The sequence below is a fragment of the Ammospiza caudacuta genome, chromosome 1 (assembly GCF_027887145.1).
Source record: "Ammospiza caudacuta isolate bAmmCau1 chromosome 1, bAmmCau1.pri, whole genome shotgun sequence".
Classification (NCBI taxonomy): domain Eukaryota; kingdom Metazoa; phylum Chordata; class Aves; order Passeriformes; family Passerellidae; genus Ammospiza; species Ammospiza caudacuta.
In genome coordinates this window covers 82,884,470-82,905,809 of record NC_080593.1, presented here as the reverse complement: position 1 = coordinate 82,905,809, position 21,340 = coordinate 82,884,470, and the positions used below count along the sequence as shown (strand labels likewise).

Sequence of the window (21,340 nt, the reverse complement as noted above, 5' to 3'; positions counted from 1 at the left end):
TCAGATTCTACAGACCAGCCAAATTGGCTATCCCAACACCTGATAAAATGTCAGACTTTGTTTTCACCTCAAATTCTGGGGTCTCAGCATTTCACTTGGACTGAGCTAATTTTAGTTGTAGTAATGACTGCCTTGAAGTCAGGTGACAATTGTCCAGCTTGTTTTAGCTTCATTCCATGGATAACATATATGCAAAGATCTGACAACTTTACAGTTACTGCTTTACAAACAGGCTGTACGCTAACTGGGGCCAGGGGAGGCAGATTGTGAGCTTTGAATAATTGCTAATGAGTGAAAACAGTAAAACTTTACCTGAGAACCAGATAAATAGCACGAGTAAGCAGACCATTATACAATATCAAGTTGTAACTATGGCAGGAAAGGAAATCACCACTGCAGTGACAGTACCCCATTGCAAACCAGTATCAGCAAAAGGAGAGGGAGAACTTGCTTCACTTACAAGGAAAAGCCAAACAGTGATACTATGAGTTTCTGAGATGTCATCAGATGTATGGAAAAATAGAAGGGAAAACAAGTCTGATTGAAAGCTTTCCTTCTCATCTCACTAAGAATTAAATGAAGTTGAATCAGATTTAACCAAACTAGCCAGAATAAATAGCCCTGGGATCAGAGACAGCCCTCAAGTATTCAAGTGAACAACTGTCATCCAAATCTTTAGATAAAGTTTGAGCAGACAGAAATGGTGGCACTTCACTGAGAAGTAAATGACTTTTGAAACCCTTCCTAAATCAGAAAGATTAGGAAAATTTATGGTCATTTTCAACAGCCTACACCAGTAGAGTTCAGTAAGAGCATTCTCCTGCAGTTTTGTGTTCCTGTAACAAGTGGTCCTGGTTGCAGAAAGGGGTCAGAGCTTAGTGCCATGACCAAGTTGTTACTCTGTACCATGCATGCCATCGGTGGAGGGCACGGTTTCCAAGGAAAACACTCGTGCTCCACTGGGAGCTGGCCATTTTGCCTGCCAAGCCCTTATGCTGCCTTTGGTCTGAGGACACAATCTAGTGGAAGCATCCACCATTATTCTTGTTTCAGTGGTGAAACAAGAATAATGGTGGATGCTTCCAGTAGATTGTGTCCTCAGTTTTTGTCACTAAAATACCTTCTTTTTGTATTCTTTTACTGTTAATATTTCTGTTGATACTGTGCCATGTCTTATTCTTGCTTTGTGCTTTCAGTAAATTGCTACCTCAACCCACAAGTTCTGCTTTTGCCACTCCCTTACTGAAGACGTACAGGAGAAGGGGAGTGGCTTACTTGGAGTTTATTTTCCAGCAAATGCTAAAAGAGAATACAAGTTAAATAAAAAAACATTAATATAATCAGAGGCAGCACTTGTGTTAATGAACAACTTATGATATTTGCCCATTTTGTCATATTCAACTTTCAAAAGTACACATTCAAGGCTGTGGTGTGAAACATTGGTGTCATCATCATACTCCATCTGGACCAGTTTTGTGTATGCAGCACTATGTACTTGGCATACAAAATTCAGACATTTTGGAAATACATTTTAGAAGACACTTGCACATCATTCCAACACCAATACCAAATGCTCTGTAGGGTCAAAAAGAATGTATATATAAAGTTCACAAATTTGAACATTTGAACTTATATTCTAAACCCTTTTCCATATTGAAGTTTTCCTCTTCTAAAAAACTTTTTCAAATTTTGACTAACTACATGTTCTGCTTTCAGCTGGGAGTTGATTTTCTTCCTATTAGCTGGTACAGCACTGTGGTAGAAAAGACTAATGTTGATAATACACTAATGGTTTTAGTTGATGCTGAGCAGCACTTACTCCAAGCCAAGGACTTTTTAGTTTCTCATGTTCTGAGAACAAGGAGGTGCACAAGAAGCCAGGAGGAAGCATGGCCAGGACAGCTGAGCTGAACTGGCCAAAGGGATATTCCACACCACAGAACATCATGTCCAGTATATAAACTGGGGAGAGTTGGCAGTCGCTGCTCTGGGATGGGGTGGGCATCCATCAGTGGGTGCTAAGCAAGGGTACTGTATATCACTCATCTTTCTTGGGTTTTACTTGTCTCTTGTTCTTGTTGTTATTATTATTAAAAATTATTAAACTATTCCTATCTCAGTCCATGGTCATGGGTATGACCTTTTTTTCAGTTTTTTTTCCCATCCCTCTGTGGTAGTCTGTGGACCGGGGCGAGTGAACATCTGTGTGGTACTCCACTGCTAGATGGAGTTAAACCAGAACACCATATTAAGCCATTTAACTACACCTTTCAGTAACCTTTGTGTGCTTTCAGACAGCCACTGTACTTGAGTTCTTACAGTGAATTCACATCTTCATATGCCAGGGCCCTCTCCATGTTAATCTTATCTTCAACAGGTCCAGTCAAAGCTAAAAATTTCTGTGGGAAACCAAATTCAATATTTAAGATTCTGTCTTTGGTGTAATTTCCAAGCTTTTTGTTTCACATGCTCTAGAATGTTTCAAATCGTAGGCCCACACAGTGTCTATTCCCTCTCCAGTAGTATGATCTGGAATCCAGCAAGGGAAAGGAAAGCGACACGCAATGATCCTGGCATTACATTCAAGTTCTTCCTCTAGCTTCTTCTCCAGCTGTGGCATCTGTTGAGTTACAAGAAAAACCTCTCAGAAACAGTAAAAAACAAGAGCATTCTCTCCAGAATCTAATTCAGGTGTTCAAGAGAAATCCAAGACTTGAGTAACTTTTTTTTTTTAAATCTTAGGAAAGTATTTGTGATATGTATTTTGGCTTTGATGCCTTGACAAAGAATATCTAAAAGCAGAAAATGGTTCTTGGGGCCTCAGTTGGTGAGATCAAGGAAATCATAACTTTAAGATCTAAAAATTAAATCAAAGCCCATAAATTATCCCTTAAATTAAATTAAAAAACAAACAAACAAACAAAAAAAACCAACAACAAACTAACAAAAAAACCCCCACAACTGCAGGCAAAAGACTTTGCATGTTCCAATTCATAATTCTCTTCAGTGGGATTCTTCTCTGAGGGAATGAAAATTCCACCCCCTGAATTTAAGCTATTTATGAAACCCCAAGGTTCATGAGCTATTGTGTGATATTCAAAAGCTCAAAATTTACAGTTTAACTGCAAGACCAATCCTGGGACACTCAAAACATCACACAGACAACAACCCAAAGCAAAAATTCTGCTGTCAGTCTGTGGTAAAATACTGTTACATTAAATAATACTGAAATTGAGGTTAGTCGAATTCACAACCTGTTAACATAGGCATGTGAATCCCTTCTTCAGCACTCCATGAAAGAGAAGTTAGAATCATGGAATGGTTTGGATTTAAGGGACGATTAAAGGTAGTCTAGTTGAACACCCCTGCCATGGGCTGGGACATCTTAAACTAGATCAGGGTGCTCAGAGCCCCATCCAGGCCCCATCCACTGCCTCTCTGAGCAACCTGTTCCAGTGTTCCACCATTGTATTCATAAAATTTTTCTTACTTATATCTAAAATGAATCTGCCATCTTTTAGTTTAAAACTATTACCCCTTGTCCTGTCCCTACAGCCCCTACTGAAAAGTCTGTCCCCACCTTGTTTACAAGCCCCCTTTAAGTACTAAAAGGCCACTCCCCAGAGTCAAGTCTTCTCCAGGGTGAATCACCCCAATTCTCTCAGCCTGCCTCCAGGAAAGGAGCAACTCCAACACATCCACATCCCTCTTGTGATGGGATGCCCAGAGCTGGATGCAGCACTCCAAGTGGGGTCCCACCAGAGCAGATGAGGGGGGCAGAATCCCCTCCCTCCCCTGCTGCCCACACTGCTTTGGATGCAGCTCAGGACATGTTTGGCATTCTGGGCTGTGAGTGCTCATGGCTGGGTCCTGTCCAGCCTCTCATCCACCAGCACCTCCCAAGTCCTTCTGGGCAGGGCTGCCCTGCTCTGTTCATTCCCCAGCCTGTGTTGGTACTTAGAGCTACCCTGACCCAGGTGCAGCACCTGGCACTTGGTCTTGTTAAACCTCGCAATATTCCCAGGGGCTCACTGCTTGCCCAGGTCCCTCTGGATGGCATCCTGTCCTTCAGGCATGTCAACTGCACCACTCAGCTTGGTGCATCTGCAAAATCTGCAAATTTTTCTGAGAGTGTACTCAATCCCATTGTTTTATGCTATTGATGAAGACATTAAGCAGGACTGCTCCTAATACAGACCCCTGAAGGACACCAATTGTAGCTGATCTTCATCTGGACATTGAGACATTGACCACTACCCTATGAATACAGCTATCCACACAACTCCTTATCCAGTGAACAGTCCATCCACCAAATCCATCCCTCCCCAGTGTAGAGAGCAGGATGCTGAGGGGCACCGTGTCACATAGCAACTCTCCCTGGTTGAATACCTACAGTCCAGCTTTCCTCTATTCACAAAAATTGAGAGGATATGAAAGTCAGAGGAAATATCACTACTTTCCTAGAACAGAACACCCTGACCAGTCAAATGCTCTTTTTCTAAGAAGTGTTTCGCAAATTTTTTTCCACCCGAGATAGCGATTATGTTCTAGGAAAAAAAGAGAAACCTAACAGATTTAGCCACTTCTGTCCTTTGGCAAAGTTTGATGGTATGTTTAAGCAGATCAGCAGCACACATCCATTTGGAGTTCCTTTTATTCTTACATATTGTATGTATCTGAATGAGTAATTTTAACAGGCTACTTCTGTTACATGTAAAACACTATTTACTTTGGTTATCATGATGTAATGTTTAAATATTAAAAAAATTTAAAGGGCAGGAGTTATTAACAAATTTAGCTGAATTTCAGTCACAAAGACAAAAATACATAAAATTTCATAAAAAAGATGAAAGAAATAAAACCCAAAAGAACAGTATTAGAAAATAAGATTGACTAAAGAAAAGGTATTTCCTAAAGGCTGCAAAGAGCTTTCACTATCACATACATTCAGGGTGTGCCTTTGATGTAATATCCTATTATAGCTACATTTAAGCTAACAATGGAATATTTTAGGAAAATTACAGTCATAGATCTAATATACCAAAGAGTTATCTCCAAATATTTTTAAGGCTCTGATTTCATCCACACTACAAATGCTTTTTAACATTTTTGCTGCCTTAAACAACTAGAATAAGCCTACAAGCACCTTCAACAAACTAGAAAAATAAGCCCACTTAGTTACCTAAAGTAACAAAGTGGGCTTAAACTGAGTTGAGACACCAGAAAAAAAAATTTACAGAAAATATAAATATAGACATATACTATTTTTTAGGAGCAATTACGAAAATTAGTGACACTGCATATCCATATTAGCACAAATTAGAAAAAATCATTAATAATTCAGCTAAGTTCGGCCAAAAATAATTATATCCCTGAACCAGTCAAACTAGTTTTTAAGCTAAATATATCAGTTACATTAGGTGTTACAATCATACTGTATTTTATGTGAAGCCAGGGTTTGGGGGAATTTTTTGGTGTGTCAACATGGATACATAGTTTAGTAAAGCTTTTTTACAGTATGTAATCAGTTAAAATACACAGGAGCTGCAAACATGAACAACCTGGCAAGAATTCCATCATCCTACCCTGAACAAGTGTCTCTCTGCAATAACTCAGAAACAAACACACATTCCCCCAGATGCCTGCAAGAACAAGAGAGGTCTTAATCTTCCCTGAAGATCAGTAAATTCAGGTTTTTAAAGCTAATCTCAGAGCTGAAATAAAAGCACTGTGTGAAAGCATCAAATCAGGCCAGCATTATTAAAAAAGCTAAAAAGATCTATTGTTTCTCAGCAAAAAAGAAGAAATGTATTAAGGTTTCTAGAAAATTAATTTAGCCATTCAGGAGGCTGAGCATTAACATCTTCCGAAGTAAATTCAAAGGGGATAATAAGTAAACAAATGCTCAGAAAACACAGAGGTCCATATGTTTGCATCTGTTGCATTTATGACAGTTCTTTTGCTGAAAGAATTTAACTTAGTATTTACTGGATCTACAAAAGTTATTCTGAGCCCTACAGCTACCCTTTCTATCACAGCTGTTACTAATGCGTCCCACTTTATTACATTTAAAAGTTAACTCAGTATTTCTACTGGATTTACTCACATTTTCCCAGGGCATTTGTTTATTCCTACTTTACTGAGCCAGCTTTCCCCACCAGGGCTTTTCCCCTCGGTGCAACGGCAGAATTCCTGACCACAATTCCGAACGTTTCCAGTGCCCCCTGCCGGAACTCAGCAAGGGAGCTCTTGGCAGCAAGAGGAACGCCCCGGTGCTCACTAATACCCCACCCTTACCCACTTCAGTTTCCAATACGAGTTACAATTGGAATCTGAAGTAGAGGTTTACCCCTGGTGCCTGGTGAAAAAAAAAAAACAAACAAGCAAACAAAAACACCACAGAATGGGAAGGTTTATTATGCTTCCTGTTAGTGCTGCAGAAATGTTTTCAGTGTATGCTGTATGGTATGGCATCACATAAAGCTCTTCACTCACTGCATCTGACACCTGCCTTAGCCAAGGAACAAGCAATACAGAAGCACAGGATGACACAATTGGGTTTGTTCTGCCTGGAAAAGAGACGGCTTCAGGGGAACCTAACTGCAGCCCCCAGCACGGAAGGGAGCCTACAAGATGGAGAGAGGGACCTTCCACAGGCACAGGTAGTGACAGGACAAGGGGGAAGGGCTTCAAACTGAAAGAGAGTAGGTTTTGATTGGTATTAGGAAGAAATTCTTCACATGAGGGTGGTGAGGCAATGGAATAGGTTGCCCAGAGAAGTCGTGGATGTCCCAGCCATGGAATTGTTCAAACCAGGCTGGATGGAGCTCTGAGGAATCTGGTCTAGTCAGAAGTGTCCCTGTGCTCATGGCAGGGGGTTTGGAACTAGAGAAGAGAAGGTTGTATGCAGACCTTATAGCAACCTTCCAATATCAGAAGGAAGCCTACAGGGAGGAATCTCCTGGTGAAGCTGGAGAGGGTCACTTCATCAGGAACTGCAGAGATAGGACAATAGAGAACGGAAAAAAACTGAAAGGGGAAATTTCAATTAGACATTATGAAGAAATTCTTTACTGTGAGGGTGGTGAGACACTGGAATAGGTTGCCCAGGGAGTTTCTGGAAGCCCCAACCCTGCAGTGTTCAAAGCCAGGCTGCAACCTGGTCTAATGGGAGGTATCCGATGCACAGGGGGCTTGGGACTTGATGTTTAAGGTCCCTTCCAACCCTTAACATTCTATGATTCTATAATTATTACTGACTGCCTTTGACCATCTGCAGGTTAATTCATTTTGCAGATTAATGTATGTGCACTACTTGTACACTATTTGTTACAATGTTTAATTAAAGTAATTAAACATTGTAACAAATAATTAAACAGTATAATAAAATAGAATAATATAATAAAAATAAAAAATAAATAGTAAGCTTACCATTTGAGGTACTCCAAAAACAACAACATTTCTATAATGGGAAAAAGAAACCTAAAATAAAATTTGAGAACAAATCTTATTGAAAATGGCATTTACAGTTACAGACATTCTCACCATTCTTTTCTCCTAATCCCTCTAGCTGCACTTCCTTCAACAGGGATTTAGACCAAAAATATGTAAGGAGATCCCTTACCAATTTTTCATCACAAAAATTTCCACATAAAGAAAATTTATACTGCTGAACAGCAAAAAACTTCTACTGTTCTTGCCAAGAACATGGAATAGCAATTCTAGAAGCACAGAAAGCATTAATTTAGAAAACACCAATAAGATTTTATTAATAACTAAAGAGTTATTTTCACAACTCCAGTATATGATAAAATCATGTATGCTTTAAGTTCACCCCTTCTTTTGTTAAATGTTAGCTAGCTATAAAAACTTCCCAGGCATTCTAATGACTGAGTTCTTCCACTCAGCACCATCAAGTCCTCCTGTGTTCCTCTCTGAACACAAACACCCCCACAGCCAAAAAAACCCTCCCACATAATTCATCAGGCCCAGGCTGGCTCAAGGAGCCCCTGCTGATAAAGGAAGCGCTTGAATAAAGCCCAAAAGCAGCAGAACAGCACACTGAGCCCAAAGAAACCAGATTCCCAGCACAAGGACTCTGCTCAAAGCCCAGTACAGCACCTTGTGGTCAGACAGCATTTCAGCTTTTTCAGGAAAGTATTTCCAAACTTATAAAATCTCTCAATCATCCCAGATCTCTTCTTACACAATTCACTACTTACCTTCCATAAGTCTGAAATATAAAATTTGGTGTTCTGATGTACTCCATCTCTCCAGGCACGATATCTGGAGTACCAGACTAGCCAGGGATTCAATTCATAGCCAACAGCCTGGAATCCCTTTTTTGCAGCTGCTATCACCTACAAGAAAGAAAATAAATCTTCACTTTGAAACATAAAAGTCTATTCACCTAAAGAGAAGCACACAGTTTTATTTAAAATATAAATCAAAGGAAAGCACTTTCCTAAGTCACCCTGGGTTTAACACCCAACAGATCAGCTGTATAGTGAACAAAAAATTCAAAACTACATTTTACTACTATTGCTAGTCCTGACTGAAATATAGCCGGGCAAACAAAATGAAAACAAACATTCAAGGGCAAAGCTGTGAGCTTGCAGTACATCTATGATTCATATAAAAGTTTAAATTAACACATTCATTAGAGTGTCTTGGAATTGAATAGAACCAACATTGATCACAGAGAGAACAATGCAACTCACAAGCAAAAATGCTCAAAATTAGACCACTTATTTGAAAAGCAGCAAGGGATAGGCAAGTGAGCAGCCCTTGAATCAGAGCCAAAATGACATACCAATAGAAAGAGTGTGAAAGCTATCTTGATCTACATTGAAAAAAAAAATTAAAGTGCACTGATTTCTAGAATAAAAGGTTTAAAACAAAATTTAAAAGGCTACTGCAAACTTCTAATCAGCAATGGCCTGATGAACTATCAATTACAAAACAACCAAGGTGAAATCAGAAAGTACACATTTCTTAACAGAACTTCTCAGCTTTACCTAGACTATATATTTCACACTGTTAAAATAATGCATCTTTCACCATGCACAGAGCACTTGCAAATTCCCCAAAAAGAACCTGACACTTTTACCACACTTGGAAATGTGGCAAACATCTTCATATTTATCCACTGATTCCACCTGAGTAAGTGCTAAATAATTAAAAGCATCAGAACAGACTTTTTTCAGGACAGATGCATCAAGGAAGCACCAAGCATTCCTTTTTAGGCACCTGGCTTTCCAAATAGTCTCCATTTAGGCACCTATACAATATATAAGAATTAATGACACAGAACCTATTGAAATTAAATACCTCTGATGAGAGTCAGCAGCCACAATGCCTCACAGAGGGCATCAGAAACTGCACTTATCTCATGCCTAAGTTTTTTGGTGTTTTTCCTACCCAGGCACAATTCACACATTCTTCACAGATTTGGAGTTCCAAATCATTTTTTTTTGCATGGACAAATAGTTGACTCATTCACATAAAACATGGACAAAGATAGCGTTCAAGAACTCGTGTGTTTCCATCAAAAACCACCACCTTGTTGCTAACTCTGGCTTGAAGCAGATAGTTACAAAAAAGCACACAATACATCACAGTAAAAAAAGAAAAAACACATCACACAATTTTCTACTATATCCTCACCACATTTCACAAACTGGGGCTCAAGCAGTACCCTGGAAACACAGTATCACTTTTTCTTCCATGATTCTCTCCATTGGTGTTCTCGCTCTCTCTCTCGGTGTTTATTCTAGTTTCACCACATGGATTGGGAAGTGGGGAAGCCACCAGTGCTTCAAACGAAGGTTTGAGGACTACAGTTCTAACCACACCAGGATTTTAATTTTTATAACCCATCGCTCACTGCCCGTTTCTTTTTGCACTTCTAACACCTTTATACATTAAACATCTCACAGCCTCACTTGCTGCAGCTACACACCTTTGTGGAATCACAGCTCTTTTGCAATCAGTACCAAGACTCTGACAGCATCTTTTCAAGTGAGTGCACTGTTACTCCCTCCTCCAGTCACCACAATGACATTTTGTCCACTATCTTGGACAAGCTACAGGTAAGATTGCAGCAAAAGCTATTTATTACCCATCAAAAGGTAAGGTTTACTGAATGTAAACCTTTCTCAGCTTTTATCCTTTCCATAAGGCTCAGACACAACCACCAGATGCCTAAGACAAGACATTTTTAAGTGTGAGAAAAGGCAGCCCCAGCACTGTGGGACTTTTTTAAGAGGTGATCTAAAAAGAAGGCAACATCCTTAACTTACAATGCGGCCATCCCCACTACCAATGTCAACTAGGGAGCCGCTTCTGTTTTCCAACATTTTCAGCACATTCTGGATCTGCTCGGCGGTGGCAGGCACGAAGGGCAGGCACACCTTCCTCAGGGCCGGGCTCACGAAGGGGGTGGCCACAGCATAGAGGACCACCAGGGTGCCCCCCAGGCCGGCCGTGACCAGCAGGCCCCAGCCGCTCCTGCGGGAGCCGCCCTCGCCCTCCTCCTGCGGGGCCGCCTTCGCCAGCGCCGGGCACATCGCGCCTGGGGACAGACGGACGGACAGACAGTGTTTTCACTCACTTCAGGCAATTCAGTATCTTGAGCTACAACGTAAGAGATGAAAAAAACCCACCCTACACTTCAGCCGATCCCAAGGAAACGCTACAGCTGCCGGAAAGCAGCGGCACGAGGGGGCAGGAATGCGGTTCCCATTTAAACTCCTGGCCCTCCACACAGGCGGGCAGCAGCGCGCCCCGAGCAGCTCAAGGGCAGCGCAGGTAGGGACCTGCCCGCCATGGGAACACGTCCTGGCGTTACTGCTCCTCCTTTGCGGAGGAACTTTTCCCTGGGACACAGCGACACCCGCCACACACACACTCTTAATCGCCAGTGACCAACCCCGCCTTATGCTCGGCCTGCAACAGTTATTGGGAAGGGCAGTACCACTTCACTAAGACGGGGTGGAGGACCGAAACCTTTCCGAAGGCGCTCCGGAGAGAAGCGCCGCGCACACTTTTCCACCGCGTGTGTGTCTGTTCCCTCCTCCGCCCTCACGTCACCCGGCGCAGCCCGCTGCTACCTCACCCGGCGCCCGCGCTCGGTACGCCCTCCTATCCTTCCTTCCCTCCCCGCCCCCGTGAGCCGGGGCGTGCGGCCGCCAGCGCCGCGCTCCTCCCCCGGGCCGGGCGGCTTCCAGAAGGCTCCTCTGGGGGCGCCACAAAGCTCCCGTCCGCGAAATAAGGCGCGGCTGTAGCGGGTGCGCAGGCGCGGGGCGGCGCGCAGTGGCGCGGCGGGCGCGGCGGCTTCCGGGCGGTGCGCGCGGGCGGCGGCGGTCGGAGCAGGCGGTGCAGCCATGTCGGCCATGGGGACTCTGGCGTTTGACGAGTATGGGCGGCCCTTCCTCATCCTCAAGGACCAGGAGCGCAAGACGCGCCTCATGGGGCTGGAGGCGCTCAAGGTGAGCGAGCGGGGCGGCCGCCGGGGCCGCCCGCGGGCCCGCGCTGGCTGGGCCGCGCCATTCCATGCTGTGCTGTGCTGTAGCGCGCCATGCTGCCGCGGGAGGATGGAGCCCCTGGGGCGAGGCGCTGCCGCGCTCAGCGCCAGCCCTGCCCGAGGCACAGGGCGGATGGAGCCTGGACTAGGCCCGTTAGCGGGGGAGAGATGGAGGAAGAGAGAAGGCATGGCCCTGGGGCTGGGAATCCGCGGCACGGCGTGGATCCGCCCCCCGGCTGCGGGGCTTTGGGGCCATCACCCCCATGGGCGCAGCGCGTCCCTCCCCGTGGCTCCTGCCCCACTCCCCGGTGCCCCCTCCCTCAGAACGCAGCCTAAAGCTCGGCCGCTGAAGGAAGGCCGGGGCTGAGTGCGGGTGGCACAAATCCCGACAGAATATGGGAGCGGACGCTGGAAGAGAGAGGTTGTGGATGTGCCGTTCCTGGCAGTGTTCAGGGAAGTGTATGGGGCACTGAGCAACCTGGTCTAGTGGAAGGTGTTCTGCCCCTGACAGACGGTGGGATCTGGATGATCTTAAAGGCCCCTTCCAAGCCACGCCATCCTGTGATGATTCTGTGATGGGTAAAATTGCGCTGCCATTGCACTGCCTTCTCTTTTTAGCCTTGCCGGCTTCAGTTGCTCCCTTTTTTGAGCATTAGAGCCGTCATTTGCCTGCTCTGCTTTTTAATGCTTTAGCAGAGCCAGCACAAGCAATACAAGAAAAGGCATAGGAAAAGTTTCTGTCATAAGACCAGTACACACATACCAGTTCTTTTTCATAATTGTTGTCAGTTGTATCACAACGTTTGCACTACTCACTATGTTTTCCTTAGCTTAATATTGTGATTTCGGAATGCATGATAATGATTTAACTTCTGGCTTTGTTATCCTTTGTTTTACAGTCTCACATAATGGCAGCAAAGGCTGTAGCAAGTACTCTGAGAACATCGCTTGGGCCCAATGGTAACAATAAAAAACTTTTAGTGGTTCTCTCTTAGTACTTGTTGTGGGGGAATTTTCAAAATTTTCCTTCATCCTTTGAACATACATTTTTTAGGCTTGGACAAAATGATGGTGGACAAGGATGGTGAGGTGACTGTGACAAATGATGGTGCTACCATCCTGAATATGATGGATGTGGATCACCAGATAGCCAAACTCATGGTGGAGCTGGCTAAGTCTCAGGATGATGAAATTGGGGATGGAACTACTGGAGTCGTTGGTAAGAAAGTGTTTGAAATTTAGCTTCCTTTTTCAAGTTTAAAATCAAGCTGCTTCAGCTATTAAAAAAAATGTGAGAAATAACAGTAGCTTTTCTGTAGCACTTCTTTGGAGTATTTATTGTTGCAGTATTCCTGTCAGTTCTTGTATGAGAAGTCTTCTAATCAGGAAGAAGCCTTTTGTGTCTTTTTAAAATTTGGTTACATTTTAAGATAGTGCTGAGAGCCCCTTTGATACTTTCAAAAATTTTTGCATAATTTTCTTCTGTAGTCGCCCTGTCCTGCCATGATGCCTGTACTTCATTTTGGTCTTAACATAATGTGGTTTTCTTGCTAAGCAAAGCAAGTAGGGGTTTTCATGGTTTTTTGTTATTTAGGAGACCTTGAACTCTTTTAAGCATTGCAGAAAAATCAGAAAATGTGCTGTTTAATCTGTTGATAATATACTTAAAATTATGTTCCAATCAAGAATAAAAGTGGGGTTTTTTGTTGTTTTTTTTAATAGTTCTGGCTGGGGCATTACTGGAACAGGCTGAGCAGCTGCTGGACCGAGGCATCCACCCCATCAGGATAGCAGATGGTTATGAGCAGGCAGCACGCATTGCTATTGAGCATCTAGACAAAATCAGTGACAGCTTCCCAGTTGATCCACAGAACATTGAGCCTCTGATCCAGACAGCAAAGACAACTCTGGGCTCTAAAGTGTAAGTCACAAAAGTGAATATTGAATGAATATTTACCCTTCCATTGAAAACTTTCTGCTTGGGAAGGAGAAATCCTGGTGTTTTATTTATGTTATTGGAGTGTTGCTGAAGGCTCTTCTGTGTTTTGTTGTGGCTAATTCCTCCATGAACTCCTGTCTCAGGGTAAGAAATTGTGAATCCTTTGTCTCCAAAGGGTCAATTCCATGAAGTTAAACAACTGCAGCATCAATTTCATTCTAACCTGTAGTTCCAGGTTCTGCATCATATCAGGTTCCAAAAGCAATGTGAATCTGCTCAAAATAGTAACGAGTCATCTTTTGGGTTTTTTGCCGCTAAAAATATTTTAACTTAGGATGGTTAAGAAGTTTCTTTTCCTTTCTGGGTTCTATGTGTAAATGGATAAATTCAGACATTGGAAGGGCTTCCCTTGCAGAGTTGTCTTACACGTGGTTTCTGTTTCTTGAATGTTCTTGAGTAGCAGGTTCTCCTGACTTGTTCTAAATCTGTGCTGAGACTCCATTGACAGAGGTCCCTCACACCAACCATGCTGTGTGTTTGGTTTTCTGCCATGGCCAGCACCTTCTGTTTGTGTGAAAAAACAAGCAGGACCCCCTCTTTTAAGACACTGTGCAAAAGCTGACTGCTGTAGTGGTACTTCTTGCTGTTTGATTGATAGAATCACCTTTTTCTCCCAAATGGTGGAAATGGAGTACAACTTGATTGTATTTTGTTCAAACCTAGAGTGAACCGCTGTCACCGGCAAATGGCAGAGATTGCTGTGAATGCTGTACTGACAGTGGCAGACATGGAACGGAAAGATGTTGATTTTGAGCTGATCAAAGTGCAAGGCAAAGTGGGTGGTAGACTGGAAGATACACAGTTGGTTAAAGGAGTGATTGTGGATAAAGATTTCAGTCATCCACAGATGCCTAAAGTAAGTCATGTTCTTGGTGTGTCTCTTGTGTGTATTGGCTTAAATAAGAGTTTCTAGCCTCCCTCAAGTGTCACTCTAGCATTTATTAAGTATTTACACAGTCTTGTGGTTTAGCTTGGCTTTTCACCAATATATCAACAGAGGAAGGGGCAAGGAGCATGCAATTTTTCATATTGGAAGACATCAAGTTAGAATTTACAACAATATTGAGAAAGTGTGGTGAAAGGGAGGAATTACTGTACTGCTGAGTGAGGATAGGTGCAGGATTCTGTTTTATGTAGAAATAATTATCCCTGGTGTGGATATGCTTAGTGCAATGCTGTGTCAAGATTCTAAACCTTTATGAATTGCCATTTTGTCCTGTTTGGAACACCCCAGAAGCTGTCCTTGTTTTATGTTTGGTGTAGGTAAGGTCTCCAAGTCTTTGAGCAGTCTACTTCAAGAAAGCTACTGCTCTAAAATATTCATCTAGCAGGTACCCATGTTTATCCTATATAAAGGAGGACTAGTAGAAAATAATGGTCATGTAATAGTTGAAAAGTTGTTACAAAGATGAGTGGTGTTCTCAGTGGTCACAGTGGATAGGGATGGTTTCATTTAATTTATCTTTTGTTTTTTAAGCATTAAACCATAAAAAGGCATAACTGGTAAAGATGGTTAAGGGCTTAAACAGTGTCTTGGAGCTATGGAATTTGTTCTAAGTGGTTTATTGAGACTATTGATAGAATTATTTAGTTATACTTAGTTAACTTTAGAGTAACTCAAATGATCTTCACATTTGTTCATGTGTTTGTGTTTATAAAGACACATCTGTATGCTTTGCAAATACAAAAAAAAATGTTAATCAGGTCATAAATCTTTTTTTTTTTAATTGCCCAGGAGCTAAAAGATGCTAAAATTGCCATCCTTACTTGTCCATTTGAACCACCTAAGCCTAAAACCAAACATAAGCTTGATGTCACATCTGTGGATGATTACAAGGCACTGCAGAAATATGAAAAAGAGAAGTTTGAAGAGATGGTGAAGCAGGTAGCCTTTAGGATTATTTCTGTTTTCTTTGTCTTTCATAGCCTTTAGAAAAAAACAGCATAGTGCATTGATTTGCTCCTGTAAAGGAGCTGCTAATCCTGGTGGGAAGCAACATACAAGCAGTTGTAATGCTGTGAATCAAAGATAATATAATGTAAGAAAGAGATACCAACTTGGTTCAAAATATATTTTGATCTCTGTGTGTGCCAGAGGGTTCTTCTTGAGAATTGTCTTTTGAGAAAATTGGGAGAATTAAAACCACAAAGAATGTTTTTCATTCCTTTGTTAGTTCTGATCAGAAGGTTGATGATTTGTGTTGTTTTTAGATAAAAGACACTGGTGCAAACCTTGCCATTTGCCAATGGGGTTTTGATGATGAGGCAAATCACTTGCTGCTCCAGAATGAGCTGCCTGCTGTTCGTTGGGTTGGTGGACCTGAATTAGAAGTAAGTAAAACTGAGCTTTGCACCAGTTGTTAAAACATTTATGAAGTAATAGGCTGCACCAGCTAAAAGTTCAGGCTTTCTGGGTATCACTGCATAATTGTGTATATGGGTGGCTGTTGGAGAAAAATCATTGGGGATTTGTGAGAAAAACCTACCATGGAGGGGATTATGGTTTATAATTGGAGCATATATATAGTACTTAATAAAAGTTTTAGGTGTCTTGGAAAGTTTCTGCTTTAGTCCTGCCATTGGCAGAAACAAAACATTGGCTGAAGCACTTGGAGTAGGCATTGTGACAGATGCTTTTCCACTAGTTTTATGTTCTGAAAAACATGAAAAAATCCTGTTAAAGTAACTCATGGCTGTTTAACTTCAGTTAATCGCCATTGCAACGGGAGGGCGCATCGTGCCGCGCTTCTGCGAGCTCACGGCAGAGAAACTGGGATTTGCAGGTGTCGTCAGAGAGATCTCCTTCGGAACAACCAAGGACAGAATGCTCCTCATCGAACAGTGTCAGAACTCCAGAGCTGTGACCATTTTCATTAGGGGAGGAAATAAAATGGTGAGATGCTTGCTTTGATACATAGTTGCAGAATGTGTAGTTTCCTTGTAAAACGTATTAGTACACTCTTCTTGACTTCGTCTACATATTCCTTGCAGTGTGGGTAAGTAGGAAAGGAGTAAGGCTTGTAGGCAGTCAGGACTGTGTGTCAGAAGTAACTTGTTAGATTTGCATGCTGTGTTTTTAAACTAAAACTTTACTTTTCTCTCTGTTAGACCATATAGTTCATAAATATAGAAATGCTTTTACCTGTGGATACTCTTAATATTTTTTTCTCATTACAGGGTCACTTTTATGAGTAAAGACATATTAGCATCTTTGACAGATTTGGTTTTATTGTAGACCTAGTTGTATCGCTTCTGATTTAGTCCAGTTAAGATAATTTCAAATAAAAACACCAATGTACTGCAAACTGTATATCCCCACACCCTATATACCCCACTCCCCTCGAATTGTGACCACTTGAAATGCTTATGTGCTTCAACTGGATTTTGGTTGCACTGTTAGTGTTAAATTATATTGGCTATAGGTCAAGTCCTACTTTAAATGAAAAACCTTTGGAAAAAAAGAGCATACTGTAGTCTGAAATTTTTTTGTAAGAAACAGAAATACTGCTTTAAAAGTTAGTGTTTTTGTTAAATCTCCTACATCTGTTCAAATGAGAAGTGGACAGAAACTGCAGTCTGATAATAATGTTGGCATTTCAAGCTCAGTGTTTTGTGTCTTGTAAATAAGCAAAATTGAGAACCTTTTCATGTTTTTGATATTTCAAATTACAGGTTTAACAAATAACAGTGTGTTTTTATGCATATGTATATTCTTTGCCTCTGGATGTCTAACATTCTCTATTTTTAAATAGTATAACATAGCAATAGTACAGCTGCATTGGAGCCATGAAAAAATCTTAAGAGTTTATTTGCAGTTTCCACATCTGTATTAGGAACTGCACCTTCACAGCCTTCAGATGTGTGTACTGTATCAAACACACGCTGTTGTGTAATTGCAGATCATTGAAGAAGCGAAGCGCTCCCTTCACGATGCCTTGTGTGTAATCCGGAATCTCGTTCGTGACAATCGGATTGTGTACGGTGGTGGTGCAGCTGAAATATCTTGTGCCTTGGCAGTCAGTGAGGCAGCAGATAAGGTAAGAAAGGAACAGTTAACATTTTCTTTAGTGTATGAACTATTGAGCCTGGTTTAAGAAATTCCAAAAGAACTTCAAAGATTTTTCAGAAAGTTCCGTAACATGTGCTTTTCTGACATTCTATCATAACCAGTGTTAGAAGTTACCCTTCCTGTCTCTGTAAAAAGTCATTACCACTGCTTTTTATCCTTCTGTGCTCGGAGCAGTTTAATTTTTTTTTAATTTTCGAGTAGTTATCATTCAGAGGTATTTGTTTACTTACTATATTCCAAATAAAATCTGCTTATTGTGTGTATGTATTTTATATCTATTGTGAAAATATGCTTTTACTAACATTGGAGTTTAATAGCATATGAATTTGAATTTCTTTTCCTCTAGTGCCCATCTTTGGAACAGTATGCTGTGAGAGCTTTTGCAGATGCCCTGGAGGTAATTCCCATGGCCCTCTCCGAGAACAGTGGTATGAATCCAATACAGACAATGACCGAAGTGCGGGCGAGGCAGGTGAAAGAAAATAATCCTGCCCTGGGCATTGACTGTTTGCAGAAAGGAACAAATGGTAAGAACTGCAGCATGGAGAAGGGGGAGCATAAAAGCTTTTATTTCTCAAAAGCTCAAAATGCTCACTGTGGTTTTTTTTAAACCTGTGCATCACTTGGTTTATTCTAACTCTTGTGCCTTGCCATAATCTAACTCTTGTGCCTTGCCATAATAAATGGGAATGTGCTTGGAGAGCACATTTATGTCTGCCAGGAGGAAAATGTATAATTGTCTTAAAACCTCTTCTTTGTGGCAAGATTAATTGAAGATGTTGACTGATCTTGTAGTACAGGAAGGAAGGCTGTTCTTAGGATGAGGTAAGCAGGCTGTGCTTTAAATACTGCAGTTTTAGTGATCCAGGTTACACTGCAGTCCTAAAATGGTTGTTTTGAGAAACAGCTTGTGAAGAAGTAAACAAAAGGCAGGAAATATTTGTAGACAATGATGTTCTCACCAATACGTCTGCATATATAAACCTGAAGACTAAGAAGCCAGTGTATAAAACCTTATTTTCAACTGAATCTATACTTTTCACCTTCTTATTTATTCTGTTGGTTTTTTTGAGAAAAGAATGTGGTAAACTGAAATTTGTGCATTCATAATCCTTCTTTGATGGGGTGTTCCTGTTTGGTGGCATTTGACCTTTCACTTCTTTAGCATTTGCTCAGCTTTTAGGGTGCTTTTAACATATGTGTATGGAAATCTAGCTTTTCACCATTCTGCATTACCTCTGGAAAAGCACAACCTAGTTGGGCTAAGAGGTCTCTCTTAATGTCCGAGGATCTTTGGTAGGAACCTAGATGTAAAACTCTAGTTTGTACAAATTATGTTTGTAAACCACAGTGGCCAAGAGTAGTAATTTCAGAATGTTCTTTGAAATTATGTGGAATTTATTGTTACTAATTACTAACACTTACAGTTGAAGTGTTATGTCTAGATTTCATGAGGGTGTCTAATTCTTCTGCTTCCTTTTGGCAGATATGAAGCAGCAGCATGTTATAGAAACCTTGATTGGCAAGAAGCAGCAGATTTCTCTGGCGACTCAGGTTGTTAGAATGATCCTGAAGATTGATGATATCCGTAGGCCTGGAGAATCCGAAGAGTGAAGGTTGAAAAGCAGGAAACATTAAGGGGCCACAGCAGTAGCAAAGATGGTAGTATTCTGATGCTTCATCTTCAGCTATTTATTCTGGACACTTTTTGTTTCACATACTGTAATGGCTAGTTGTTGGAAATAAAACAATTTAGCACTGGTGATTTCAAGACTTGTTTCATAAGTACTGTTGCATCTTTTCTTAGACAGATGTAAATATTCATAGAAAATACTTCCTGAATGTATAGGGAAAACAAAAATTATACAGCATTAAATTTAATGGGTAGTTTTCCATTGTTCCTTAAACTAATTAATTAAATATTAACCAATTATTTTAGCCTCCAATAATTCTCATATGTTAAATATATTAAGTATGAGGTTTCAGTCGGAGCATTTAAAGGAGCCGTCTTCCATGCTTCCAGTTGCTTCAGTTTTTTCTCCTTGTCCTCTTCCAGATTTATGAGGGTTAAGGAAGGTTTTTTCCCAGGGGTATACACATTCATCCAGGTGAGGGTTTTTCCCAGAACTTTGTCTGTAGTACCACAGTTGAGTGCACTTACTGAAAGGTCCCCAGTACAATCTGAGAGTGGCAGAGTAACATTGATTAGTAAGGTGCCTTGGCCGTGAAACAACCAGCAAGAAACAAGTGGTAGACCAGAACTAATGTCTAATTTCTTTGAAGATTTCAATAGTGAGGGAAGTGTTACAAATACCAACTCAGCATTGCTTGTGTTACATAGGGCAGGGGAAGCTCTTCGCCGGCCAATGTTTGCTAGCAGGTCATGTTCTGATTGGTTTTTGCTGTGACTACCTCACTTGAGTCAAAAAAAAAACTCTTCAGTGAGTGTTGATAGAGGAGGAAGGGTAGAAACAAGTTTACTAATTACAAGACTGGTTTTATTTCTAGAACTGTTTGAGGATAAATCGTGCAAAGCTTTGTCATTGATAAAAAAATTAGTAGTGAGTGTTTTATCATTACTCTTTTACCTCTTCCCAAATTAGCTTCATTTAGATGCAGTTCAATAGACAACAACAGTTTATCAGTTTTACTGCTGCCAAGCTCTGGCATTCTGAATCTGTTCAGTGTTTTAAGTGTGACTCCAGAAACCCATAAATACCTGGACTTGTGTGGAGCTGTCTCATACTTTGCTAATAAAAAAGGAAAGCTGTAGCTAGAACTTGAAAGGGAGCAGTGTACTTGTACTAATGTACCCCTTTCACCTCATAGTGAAGTTGTGGATGTGATAGAAAGGAAGTGAGAAAACAGCTATTCCAATTTTACTGGTGTTTGATCTTCTGTCCCTTGGCGTGGTTGGACCCCCTTTGCTGTCCAAGCCCTACACAGTCACAGGTTTTGGCTGTAAACAGCTGCTTAATACAGAAGCGCTTAGGAACCCAAGAGAGATTACTTTGAAATCATGGCTTTGCTGATGTGGCTCTAGGAAATAAACATTTTGTGCTCTGTCTATAAATATTTGTTAAAATTCAATTAGATCTTAGTAGGAGAAGTCTGGAGCTTGATAATGGAACTTTGATAAAATTGTAAGAAATAGAAGTGGTTATTTTTTCAGGGATTTGTGCTTCTTCAACATAACAGATGTATGGCTTTAGCACCATCAGTCAGTGCTGCATAGAGACAACTGGAGGGCAAATGGCTTTCATCACAGCACGCAACTTACAGCTGGAACTATTAAACCAAATTAATGAAACAACTGCAGCACAAACTGGTGCACTTTCATAGCAGGAGTAATTAAATTTGTGCTTTGACAGAACAGTGGCAATACCCATATTGGTAATTTGTGTGCTGCCTGGCCTTGGTCAAACAAAACAGGAAACATCTGAATAACAACAGGGCTGGGTGAGGCAAACACTGATGTTCAAATTAATCATGGTCCATTTCTAACCACTGGGCAGTAAATGCCTGGCCTGGTGGTGTGTTTGGAAATGAGGTCCATGAGCCCTGCTGTTCATGCTCCATGACTCCTGGGAAAATGCAGGGTTCACCACGGGAGGGCAATATCCACCCATCACTGCCATAGCAGACTTCATCTGGATTTTTTAAAAGCGAGCTGAGGCAGCCAGCAGGTCTTTCCCAACATCACTGACACAGCACACAGATGTCAGCCATGACATGAATCTTTACAACT

At 41.4% G+C, this 21,340-nt stretch overlaps 2 protein-coding genes across 4 annotated transcripts; one reads left to right on the top strand and one right to left on the bottom strand.

Annotated features, from left to right (window-relative positions):
- Window positions 1–1,267: 1,267 nt before the first annotated feature.
- Window positions 1,268–11,105, bottom strand: ATPSCKMT (ATP synthase c subunit lysine N-methyltransferase). Of its 3 annotated transcripts, none has more exons than XM_058814761.1 (5): window positions 10,976–11,105; window positions 10,302–10,573; window positions 8,223–8,360; window positions 7,432–7,482; window positions 1,268–2,620 (listed from the first exon to the last, which is right to left on the bottom strand). In XM_058814761.1, exons 2-5 carry the CDS (start codon window positions 10,566–10,568, stop codon window positions 2,423–2,425), a joined length of 654 nt encoding a protein of 217 aa, XP_058670744.1. In that variant the 5' UTR covers window positions 10,569–10,573; window positions 10,976–11,105; the 3' UTR covers window positions 1,268–2,422. The 3 variants fall into 3 exon arrangements, with proteins under 3 accessions (XP_058670744.1, XP_058670752.1, XP_058670761.1); XM_058814769.1 differs by having other exon boundaries at window positions 11,008–11,085; XM_058814778.1 differs by lacking the exon at window positions 10,976–11,105 and adding an exon at window positions 10,665–10,880.
- Window positions 11,106–11,336: 231 nt separating this feature from the next.
- On the top strand, window positions 11,337–19,357 carry CCT5 (chaperonin containing TCP1 subunit 5). The gene is made up of 11 exons (XM_058809433.1): window positions 11,337–11,489; window positions 12,424–12,484; window positions 12,579–12,743; window positions 13,247–13,445; window positions 14,187–14,379; window positions 15,259–15,408; window positions 15,735–15,854; window positions 16,231–16,416; window positions 17,423–17,560; window positions 17,939–18,119; window positions 19,079–19,357. Exons 1-11 carry the CDS (start codon window positions 11,385–11,387, stop codon window positions 19,204–19,206), a joined length of 1,626 nt encoding a protein of 541 aa, XP_058665416.1. The 5' UTR covers window positions 11,337–11,384; the 3' UTR covers window positions 19,207–19,357.
- The last annotated feature ends 1,983 nt before the right edge of the window (window positions 19,358–21,340 follow it).